This window comes from Podarcis pityusensis, assembly GCF_964106645.2.
Source record: "Podarcis pityusensis genome assembly, chromosome: 1".
NCBI classification, from domain to species: domain Eukaryota; kingdom Metazoa; phylum Chordata; class Lepidosauria; order Squamata; family Lacertidae; genus Podarcis; species Podarcis pityusensis.
This window is the reverse complement of record NC_138028.1, coordinates 135,235,506-135,247,441: the sequence shown is the minus strand read 5'-3', so window position 1 is coordinate 135,247,441 and position 11,936 is coordinate 135,235,506. Positions and strand designations below refer to the sequence as shown.

The 11,936-nt window shown below is 42.7% G+C and overlaps 1 protein-coding gene and 1 long non-coding RNA gene across 6 annotated transcripts in view; both read left to right on the top strand.

Annotated features, from left to right (window-relative positions):
* The window catches only part of LOC308483500 (UDP-glucuronosyltransferase 1A6-like), a 35,726-nt gene extending 25,433 nt beyond the window's left edge, over positions 1-10,293 (top strand). For all 5 annotated transcript variants that reach the window (XM_081017517.1, XM_081017514.1, XM_081017516.1 and 2 more), the window contains exons 2-5: positions 962-1,093; positions 4,331-4,418; positions 5,956-6,175; positions 7,731-10,293. In XM_081017517.1, the coding sequence (XP_080873643.1) occupies positions 962-1,093; positions 4,331-4,418; positions 5,956-6,175; positions 7,731-8,028 (738 nt within the window). In that variant the 3' untranslated portion in view covers positions 8,029-10,293. The remainder of the gene's footprint in view (positions 1-961; positions 1,094-4,330; positions 4,419-5,955; positions 6,176-7,730) is intronic.
* LOC308484753 overlaps positions 1-11,936 on the top strand; it is a 210,990-nt gene that overhangs the window by 43,098 nt on the left and 155,956 nt on the right. The window lies entirely within an intron of this gene.

The window sequence follows — 11,936 nt, the reverse complement described above, 5'->3', positions numbered from 1 at the left end:
TCTTGCGAGGCATTCGTCTTGCGGGGCACCACTGTAGCATGGTGCCATCTCCCTTTTGACATAATATCAGAATGCAGCCATACTACCCTGAACACGCCCGATCTTGTCTGGTCTCGGAAGCTAAGCAGGGTCAGGCCTGGTTAGTACTTGGAAGGGAGACTTAATATTGGAATCAAGAGGCACAATGCAATTACCAAGCAGCAGATTTAAAATAATATGCACAGAGGCCCTGGGCTTATAAATCCTAATGCCTAATACCTTAGCTGAGCTTAGCGAACCGCCTTATTATATCATATTTATGTCAGTCTGCTAACTTGCTTTGCTGATGTGGAAAACTTTATTGTGTATTATTTTTATTGGTTGCTGTACTTATTGCATTTGTGTTTTCTGTTGTAACCTGCTCTGTGATGACTTCTGGGATGAAGGGCAATTTAGAAATATCCTAAATGAATGAACGCATATGATATGTTGTTAGAGAGATTCCTGAAATTCAATATCCTGACCGATGTCTAAGACTGAATGTGAGGGCAGGTGGGCCATTAGGCCGGTCTAGGACAATTCTTCTCAGGGGCAAAAGAAAAATGTAAGCCAGGGCAGAGGAGAGAGGAGGAGGAGGAGGAGGAGGAGGAGGAGGAGGAGAGGCTGCCACTATTACAGTAGTGGCAAAACAACAACAGCAAAAGTAAGGGGAGGGGAGAGGAAGAGTCCCTGCTGGGGAGGGGCAGAGGAGAGACGGGGGCAACAGGAGGGCCTACACAGAAGGATTTGTTCTGGATCCGACACTGCCCCCCCCCCAACAGATCTGGTCCTAGAAATGGTCTAATGTTCACACACACACACACACACACACACACACTTGCCCAGCAAAGGTTACTTTTTCATTTAGCTTTTTGGGAGAGATGAAAATATTCCCACGTGATGCAGAATGCTGACCAAAAGTTTCTTTGTTTGTTTTGCCTAGGAATTTGAAGCCATAGTAAACAGTTCTGGCGAACATGGCATTGTGGTGTTTTCCTTGGGTTCAATGGTTTCTGAAATTCCAATGAAAAAAGCTATGGAAATTGCTGAAGCGTTTGGAACAATACCTCAGACGGTAAGAAGGAAAAATGGTATTCACGTAGGATGTTAAATATTTTGGTTCATTTTGCATGTGTTGCTGTCTGCTTTAAAAGTGTCTCCGAAGCTGAAGTTGACACACAACCCTTTGCCTCACTCCAACAAGCAATCTTGCAGCTTGACACACATGAACCGGGAAGCTGTTCACATACAGCTCTTTAGAAATATTGCCATGGTAATTTAGATGCCAGCTGCTGGCTCAGACCCTCCTCAAAAGCTACAGCTGATATTGCTGCAAGAAGACAACAGGGGAACAAGATGTGAATAGTTCCCTGACAGTTGTCACGTTTGGCTGCATTCCAGATAAAGCTGCCAGAGTTGAGCCCTCGGCGGGTTCCCTAATTGTACAGCAACCGCAAGTGGAACAATGCAGAAAACCCTGCTGATCTTCATAACCAACATTCTGCAACTAAATTTCAGATCATATGGACTAGGTCTTGTTTCTTTAAGTTGGGGAGGGTGGGCTAAAAGATTATCCATGCACACCACCTCAAATCCAGAGGCTAGAGACATCTGTTGGAAAAAGTTTTAGTGATGATAGATTGTAGTATAGCCATGTCAGCTAATCAATTACCAGTCCAGAAACTGGTGAAATTTTGCCTCCTCTGCATTTTCTGCTACCATAACATGAGACTTCTTTTCTCATTCCTCTGAGAATACAGCTCCTTCACTGCTAAGAAGTGAAAGGAGTCAATAGTAAATGGATTTCCCAAACTTGCCTCATCCTTCTTGGAAGTAAGAAATAGCTGCTTTAGCGGCCTCCATCATGTTGCCCTTTCTCAGACTTCCTAAACCTGGTGCCTTCCAGATGCCTTTGACTAGAGCTCCCATCTGCCCCAGCCAGCGTGGCCAGTGGTCAGGGAAGACGGGAGCTGTAGTTCAGAACAACTGGAGGGCATCGCGGTGGTGTGGAAGAAACCATGTTGCCGTGGTAATATAAAAATAGGCTCTGTCAGTGCCTGGATTATTATTTATTTATTTATTATTTAATTTCTTGTTAAGTTTCAAAAGAAAAGGAAAGAAATGTTTTACAAAATTCTACAAAATACAGTGTTACCAAACACGATCTGATGAAAATATACAAATTCTTTATAAAATCATAGATCACTGTTGGACAAAAACAGACTTAAAATAAAACCAAAATAAATAAACTACAGGTAAGTGAATGTGTGGGAGGTAGTGACTGGAGCTCTTTATAGCACAGACATAATGGTTAAACAAGAGAAAGTTACAAAACGTAGACCCTATTATATCAAGGGAAAGTGATTAAAGTATTCAAATGCCCTGAGTCACGGAGCCATATTCATTTCTAGGCTGAGGGCGTCCTTGGCCATGTTTCTCTTTGCTTACAACTGAAATGAAGTCAAACTAAACAAATACAAAATCTTCCTTCTTTCTTTGGCCCCTAAGGACTCTCAGCTTATTATTTAGTTTTTCTAGCAGGGCAATATCACACAGTAAGATTGGCCCCATCTATTTTCCCCCCAAACTGTGATGGTCATTCTAGCGGCAATAAGCAGCTGTGCTATCAGAACTTTGTGCAAATGGTGCAAATTTTGATTACCCTCAAATATAAGCGTAAAAATAAAAGGGTTAATTGAGATGTTAGGATAATGTGGCAGCTTAAGATCTTATCCATTTCTCTGAATGCTGTTGCTGAAAATTCTTGCACTCTAACACAACCCCACCATAGGCGGATGTAGGACCCAATTTCTGAACATCCCCTCCAGCCCCTTGGGTAAGCTGATGAATTTATATACAAGAGTCTTCTAGTACATTCAGCTGATATATTATGAAAAGGAGCTTTTCCCCCATGGTAAACCAAGTATATTCAGTTATGTCACATTCTAAATCTGTCTTCCAGGACATTCTTAAACCTGTTTGGTGTCTGGGATCATATTTGAGGAAAGCTTTTAAATATTTGAAAGTATTCCCTTTGAATATTGTGAAGAAATAATTTGTATTTTTTTTCAGTGTCTGAATAATCATGACACTAATTCCATATTACTTTATCCTAGCCTGAGATCCCATGCAGACTCAGATCATTATAGACTTATGGTCATGATTACATGCTATTTTATGAGATAAATTATTGAGAGTGGTTTGTGTTTTGGTTTTTTGTAAGCTTTTACTTTTTTTTAAAGTCACAGAGAGTACGCAATATTCTTTGTTTCTGTTTATAATTGCCTAACTTAGGGCGAAGCATTTGCAATGAATTATCTTCCCTCTGTTATCTACTGAAATGTGTTGGATTTAGACACAAGACCTGGATTGAAATCCTAGCTAACTCTTTGGCCTGGTTCACACCTCACGGCAAGGCAAACTATGTGATGGCTCTCGAAGAGGAACTCACACATGCTTTTCTCCTCATTAGTTGTTTAACCTGAGGTTGGCATGGCAGCTAAGCCAAGGTTTGGCATAGCGTGTCATCTGAACTGAGAATTGTAGCTAAGGTCTCTGTTCCTTAACTACATTCTGTAACCAAGGTCTGTCCACATAGTTTCCTGGTTTGGATGAAATAAGGTACCATGGTTAATCTTGGCTTGATTTCTTGGGCTAAGAAGGGAGTAGCAAAGGGGTTGCATGCAGGGGCAAAAGGCTTGCTAGTATCTCAGCCTGTGAAGCTGAGATATGACCATCCAAACACCGCCACTGGGTATTAAGTAGACCTGAATTCTCCATCAGTAAATTGGGAATAGTACTGCTCTAAGGATAGTTGATATATGTTATTCAGTTTTGGATAAAGAATAGGACTATAACCTTTTAAAAATGTATTAATTTTAGTCCATTCTTTTAAAAATATTTATTATTTATTTAATTGAAATCATATTATTCAATAACATGTTTAAAAAGAAATAAATAGGACATAACACAATTGCATAAAAATAAAAATTAAACACACACAAAATAAAAGGATACAAATATGCATTCACAACCCCTGGGGAAAATAAGAAGTATTGATATTTCATTCTTCAGTTAAACTTATGTATGGGTAAAAACTAGAAGTGCACTTTCATTCTTTTATATACAGGCAGTACCTTATTTATTTGTTGTTAACCGATATCCCACCTTTCCAGCTAATGGGGCTCTTTGAAGAGGCATTGCACCCTACGTAAGAGATATGAGAGAATGCTTGTTCAAGTGCAATTTGAAGTTTTTGTAAGTGAAGTGAAAAGATACATTTCCTAATCTATGTGTTTCCTTCCTCGTGAAGGTGCTATGGAGATATACAGGAGAAACACCCCCAAATCTTGCAAAGAACACAAAGCTTGTGAAGTGGCTACCACAAAATGATCTGCTTGGTATGTCTGGGACAGGAATTTTGTTGTTGTCTATAACCAGCCCTTAATGCTGCTTCAATGCCATTAGCCTCTTAGCAATACCATGAGAGAGTGTATCTAAATACTGTTTAGCAAAGTGTAAAGTAATGTGATGTTGGATGGACATGCTCCCACATTGCTCTTGGTCATGTACACTCATAGCAAAGCCCTGTAGCTGCAAAAGCTGGGCTAGGAAAAGAAAACCCTGCCTGGCGCTTTATGCTCATAGTGTGCATAAAAAACTAAGGAAATAGTTGAAAGGACAGTGGGCACAGATGCCAAAATGTGAGCCATGAAATAGGGGTGAGAAAAAAAATTCATTCAGTTCGCATTTAAAGGCAAGCTTACTTCATTCGCACTATCCAAAACAATCTGTGAACTGAATCACAGCCGTCCTTCAAAATTCACATGGCTCTGTATTCCGCAATGCAGGTAATGTACAAAATGTATATACTATGTTGAGGCATGCATAAAAATGCTGAAAGTAGTAAAAATAACCTACAGGAATCCATTATATTAGGAGAAATTCACACTAAAACTTTGGCAAGTTTTCGTGGTAACTAATAATAATAATAATAATAATAATAATAATAATAATTGCAAACTGGCGTAGAAGTATGGAGAACTGAACATAAGACTGGTAAGATGAGAAACTGGGAGAAACCAAAACTGACTGATTTGCTCATCCTTACCCATACCCACTTGCTGGAGTGAAAATTGCATTCAGTTCTGTTGAAAACAATGACTGACCAAAGTACCATTGGCTTTAATGGAATTTAGCACTAAACTAGACAGGATACTGGAGGCAGCTGATATCCTGCTTTCTACAGGTGCACGCTTGGTCCCAAGAGGACAGGACTCCCTGTCCATCACTTGATGTTCAGTGTCCCACATCTGACATTACATGTGGTGTCAAATATGGGGCAGGTGGGTGTGGTTTGAAGAAAACAGCCTCACGGGCCAAATCTGGTGGGTCAATTCTGGCTCTCAGGCCAAAGGGTCTCCACCCTTTGTATTGAATTGAGGGATCAGGGATGGAGAACCCAAGCCTCTTTATCTGGCCTTCAGGACTCAGCACAGGCCATGCCCCCAGGCCACATCCTTCACTGGCCCTACTCTGCACCCTACTCTGCCTGGACTGGGCCCTTGAACTGTGATAGCACCTCTTCCTTGCCTGGGTGGAGAGTGGCAGGACCCATCACTGGTCTGGAGTCCTAGAAGGCTGTCCATGAAGGAATGTGACCCTTTGGCTGACTGAGGGTCCCCACCCCTGGCCTAGATGGCCTAGAAGGGGGCCACTTCTCTCCTCCCACAGTTCTGTACCATCCTTCTGAAAGACATTTTGCTAGACTGTACATAACTGTCCAAGGAGATCAGCTTAATCATATGGCTGTTTAATTTGAACTTCAATTGGCTGCTTCCATAAAAATGCAATTTTAAGACTTGGCCTAGATACGTTGTCGTTAGCAGAATGATAAACCTGTTGTTATTTCTCCACCTCCTGCTCTTTCCTCAACAGCCCATCCAAAAGCCAGAGCCTTTATCACTCATGCTGGCTCCCATGGGGTCTATGAAGGAATCTGCAATGCTGTACCAATGGTGCTGATGCCGCTTTTTGGAGATCAAATGGACAATGCAAAGCGGATGGAATCTCGAGGCGCAGGAGTGACTCTGAATGTAGTGGACATGACTTCCAAGGATTTATCTGATGCACTGAAGGCTGTTATTTATGATAAAAAGTGAGTGATGAGTGGTACAAAATGAGTGGTACAAAACTCATTTTAGGGTTGGCCCAAAGTACATTTAAAATCAGAATATTCAAGGAAGTATACCATGGAAATTTACTTTCTTCTTTGCTTCAGTGCCTTGTTGTCTTTCTCACTGGCAGTTGTTGGTTATTCAGAGGAAATAAAATAATGTCTGGTGACCAGGAGTGTAGCTAGGCAGGGACGGGGCGAGCGTTCTGCACCGGGCGTTGGGGGGGGTGTGGGATGCCACGGGGGTCTAAAGGGTGGCTGCTGGGGGTGGACTTCCTGGTGGGATGGGAGCACGGCGGTTGCTTGGTGATTCGGGCCCTGCAAGGGGGCAGAGCCACTGCTTGAAATCAGCGGGTTTCGCTACACAGCTGCTGGTGACAGGTGAAGAAGAAAGTCTCTTCTTAACAACCCCTCTGTTTTTACTGCTTTGATTCTTTATCAGGACTCTGGGTCCTCTACAGTAGTGGTTTTAAAAATGTATTCTGTCAGACCATGGCATTTTCAGAAGCTAATCAGAGCATTATCAAAGAAAACTTAAGTAACAGCAAGGTTCTGTAAAAGAAAGCGTTCCCTACAATGAGCAGCTGCAAGGGAGTTTGGAGTATCTTCTAATGCGTAGTGCTAGCTCCCCCAAGGGGACAATAAGTGGGGGCAGGGGGGAGGGCCAAGAAGCCGCGCCAGTGCTCCAGGTGAGCCAAGTGCCCTGGAGTATTCTCCAAAATCCTCCATAATGCACAGGAGTTTCCAGGGGTTCCTTCACAGACAGGTTGATCTGGAAAGCATTCCACATTCCACATCCGTCACAAAACACTGTCCTGCACAATATTCCATCTCTGCTCCTTGGCAATGCTGTTTCTGCCAAGGGTAGCCAGCAAATCTGCCGTTTGCTATTATACCCTCTGCTGATTCATACAATCCTACTTCCAGTAGGGTGGTTTACGCAGTCCCTGTGGGGCAACTGAAGGGAATGGAAAAGGACGGCCTTGCAGGAACTGTCAGGAAGCAGCAGTGAAGGCAGGGGGCATCTCCTTCCACATTGGGAAGTGGCCCTGTTCTTGACTACCTACCAGCTCCTGCTTCCCTCAGCAGGCCACATTCTGCCTTTAAGAGACACTGACTGAGATCATCCCTCCTCCAACTGCCACCTGCTGGTGGTCACCAGTATCATCAGTTGCCCCACAGAAGTTCCTGGACACTGCATCATTCTCCATTTTTATCTCCAAGGACCTGTGATTAGCAGCAGCTGTCACGTAGGAGACAGATCAGCTATGTGAAAGATCCACCAGAGAAAACTTAGGGTTCAGCTACTAAAAGCATTGGAACTCTGGCCTCAGTCACCCTGTATAAGCTGTATACAGAGTATCCCGAAGTATCTGCACACACAGGAACAGGGGAGGGGTTTGCATCCCATGTCCCCAGTCTCTCAGAACAGTATCAACTCCACTTGGATTTCAAATGCTTTGGAAATCTGCTCCTATATGCTGGGTGTTTTATTTCCCTGTAATATTTATTTCCTAAAGAGGTTCTTTTGTTTTAGGTATAAAGAGAACATCCAGCGTCTCTCAGCTCTCCACCTGGACAGGCCCATTGAACCTCTTGACCTTGCGGTGCATTGGGTGGAGTTTGTGATGAAGCACAAGGGGGCTCCCCACTTAAGGCCGGCAGCACATGACCTCAACTGGATCCAGTATCACTCTATTGACGTCATTGCCTTCCTCCTGGCTGCTGTACTCCTTGCCCTATTTATCTCACTGAAGTGCTGCCTGTTTTGCTGCAGAAAGTGTTGCTGTAAAAGTGGAAGGATGAGCAAGAAAAGCAAATCAAAATCACACTGAAATGGGGTGGAGCATGTAAGATGAAGAGGAACAGAAGAAAGTGGGTCCTGCTCTTGGGGTTCAGAAGGCAGAGGTAGCCAACATGATGTCCTCCAGAGGTTTTGGGTTACAACTCCCATCAGACCTAGCTAGCATGGTCAGAGATGACAGGAGCTGTGGTACAAAATATCTGGCAGGCACTGTGTTGTCTACCCCTCCCAATTTTCAGGAGCTCTTAAAAACACAAACATGATGATTTGCAAGGTCACTTCCATGCCTATATATGAATTCAAACTATTTTAATCAATGAACAAGCAATCTGATAGCCAAGGGACCTGTGAACTTCCATACAAATCCCACAGTTCTGTAGTCAATTGATCTGTTGGGGAATCAATTGTTTGCATAACTTATCTTGAACTGATGGGTCGAGGTCCACACATGGGGTCAGTGGTGCCACCAGCGTTTTTGAGGGAGGTTTATTTTAACAGGAAGAGAAAGATGGAAAACACAATGTTCAGACAGTAGAGAAAGGAAGCTGGGCTACCTTTAACAATTGAGTGAGAGTGGACTCTGACAAGTGGAGCGCATTGCACAGGGTTGATAAAAGCTGCTTATGGGAATGCCGCCTGCCATAGGAACCCCCTGCCCCCTCATCCTGGAAAGAGAAGAACAAGGTATGGCCTTATAATGCCACTAAATATAAGGAGAAGGAGGACAGGCAAATGCAATATATTTAAAGTGGAACCTGCTTTGCTGGTGGACCTGAGAAGGTTGGCTATTAATGGCATACATGAGCCGTTCCCATGTTAGTTGAGTGGGCTACTGGCGTCTAAAGTCAATCCAAGTCCAAGCACTTTCAAAACATAAATGCCTTCACAGATGACCCTCTCCTTTGGAATGGCAGCACAGCCGTGTTTGTTGGCTGCAAGTGTTAATTAGAAGATTAGAACAAACTCCTGTTTCCCCTCCTACTTCAGAAATGTTGTTGTGACAGCATCTCCTGTAATATTAAGAAGACAGTGAACATCCTTGTGAGCACCTTACTAATACTGCGGGTTTGGCTGTCTATAAGGGCCCTTTTCAGAAACCTCCTGTACATAGAAACATAAGGCCAGTGGTCCGTTTAATCCAGCATCCTGTTTTCATGGTGGTCACTTTGGATACCCGTGGGAAACTGGCAAGCCAGGACCCAAGCCCAAGAGCCCTCTCCCCTCCTGTGGGTTCCAGCAACTGGTATTCAGAATTATTACAGCTTCCACCCATGGAGACAGAGCAGGGCCATTATGGCTAGTGGCCATTGGGAGTCTCCTCCTCCTCCTCCTCCATGAACATGTTTGATCCTCTTCTAAAGCCATCCAGGGTGGTGGCCGCACTGCCTCTTGGAGGGAATTCCATAGTTTAACTATGAGCTGTGTGAACAAATACTTTATCTGCCCTGAATCTTCCAATATTTGGCTTCGTTAGGTGTCCATTATGTCTAGTCTTATGAGACAGAGACAGATATTCAGAAACTTGGAACAATAATTTTGTGAGATTCTTGCATTGCAGGAGGTTAGATTAGATTACCCTTGGGGTCCCTTCCAACTCTAAGAATCTGTGATGTTTAGTTGGAATCTCCTTTATTGTGTCCTGAAGCCATTGGTTTGAGTCCTACTCTCTGGATCAGGAGAAAACAAGCTTGCTCCATCTTCCATGTGACAGCTCTTGATATTTGAAGATGGCTATCATATCTCCTCTCAGTCTCCTCTTTACTAAGCTGAACATACCCAGCTCCTTCAACCGTTCCTCATAAGGCTTGGTTTCCAGACCCTTGATCATCTTGGTTGTCCTCCTCTGCACATGTTCCAGCTTGTCAATATCCTTCTTAAATTGTGGCACAGGTGTGGTCTGACCAAGGCAGAATAGAGTGGTACTCTTACTTCCCTTGATTTGAACACTATACTTCTGTTGATGCAGCCTTGAATGGCACTAGCTTTTTTCCCTGCTGTATCACACTGTTGACTCATGTTAAGCTAGTGGTCCTCTAAGACCCCAAGATCCTTTTCATAGATACTACTGGCAAGCTAGGTGAAACTCTAATTAGGCCAGCAGTTGCACCTTGGCTAGGTCACCTGGAAGAAAAATGACCAAATGCAAGTATTATTCAGATAAATCAGTCTCCTAACTGTATTTAACATACCTTCAAAGTGAGAGTTTCTCCCCCATTTGAAATCACTGTGCCATGCTAATTAATTAAACTCTGCTGATCTCTGTGACTGCTGTTCTGCAAATAAATCTCAAATAATATTGTGTAGTTCTTCTTTCCTTAAGTTGAAGCGTGCATGACAGATCATTCATGTTGAATGCTTGAAATATGGTGACTGGGAACATGTATGGATAGGTAGTGACAGATCTGATATCCAGTCAGAACACAATAGAAGCACAGATTGCCAAAGGAACAGCTTCTATAATGCATGTGTATCTTTTTCAATTGTTGCAGGGAGCACAAATGCTATTACTTCCACTAATTCATCTGTTGCAGGAAAAGAACATTTTTTAAGTTTACCTTTTCCTTTCTTTATTTGGTTATATACTGTGCACCCCGATCCAGTATTATAGTCCCTTCCCCCAGTATGAGCAGTCATTCTCCATTTCCTGCAGTTAACTACTAGTCCCTTGAAAAGGACAAGGTTGTCCCTCAATTGTAGGAGCTAGACCAGGGGTCAGCAAGGTTTACTGGCCATGGGCCGGATCACTCCCACGGACCAAGACCGTGTGTGTGTGTGTGTGTGAGAGAGAGAGAGAGAGAGAGAGAGAGAGAGAGAGAGAGAGAGAGAGATCTATGTGGAAAATGAATAAGTTGCTCTGGTGGAAGCATTTGTCGTTGAAGAATAATGCTACACTAATTACTATGTCCAGTAGGTGGTGGTAGAGGTAATTTTAAAAAAAAAATTCAGCTATGCAGTTGCACACTTCTTTTCCCTGTTTTGCAAAATGTGGCTTTAAAAACAAACAAGGCTTCCTCAAAATACTTAGGTGTAGGGAAAAGCATGAACATACCATGCATAATGTTGGTGTATGTCTGTTCTCTGCCTGTATACAAGCTGTACATGTAAATCATGTGTACACATAGCAAAACTGATGTGCCTTGATCATCACAGGTGCTGAACTACATGTGGTTTGCCCACCTTTTCCTGCTTTCCAAGTAGTGAAATTATTTTCATGTTTGACACGGACCTTAGTTTTCTTTTTGGTTAAAAACAGCTTTGGTAAATTGTGTTTTTACTTTGGGAGTAAGCTCCCTGTAACTCATGGTACTTAGAGACTTCCTATTTTGTGGGTGGGATTCAATCACACTGGCAAATTGAGGTTGCACAGTTCAATTGAATTTGGAGCTCTTGAGCTACAAACCACCTTCCAACAAAAAACAAAACAAAACCCCAGACTTTTGTAGCAAGGAAAGTGACAGGAAAATGCACTGTAAAGTTTGAGACAATTGCTTGATGTGTTTGCAGGGAGGTTAGACAACATATCAGGATGAATGCTCAGTCAACAGACTGTCTGAAACTGACCTCAGTGAGGATTGCTGTGGATAAATGTGCTAAAAATTGCGCAGCATGTCACAACTGAGCTGTCTAGGCTAGCTCCCAAACAGAGCACATCAAATCTAGTTATTTATAACTAAAAAAACTCTCTATGTGTACATTAGACAAACATGTAAGAACATACTTTCTGATAGGTCTGATAGGTCTGTCAAGAAATTGGATCGTTAAGCATGAGTGAAAGCAAAGTAAACCAACTCTTACATTGCTAATCAACCCACAATTGGTTCAGGTTCAGTATCCCATTTGACTTCCATCTGAAGCAGTGAAACAATGCATTCTGCTATCCTAGAAAAGGTCAAAGAATCTTTTCAATTTCCAGTTCACTCTACAGTGGTTCAGACTACA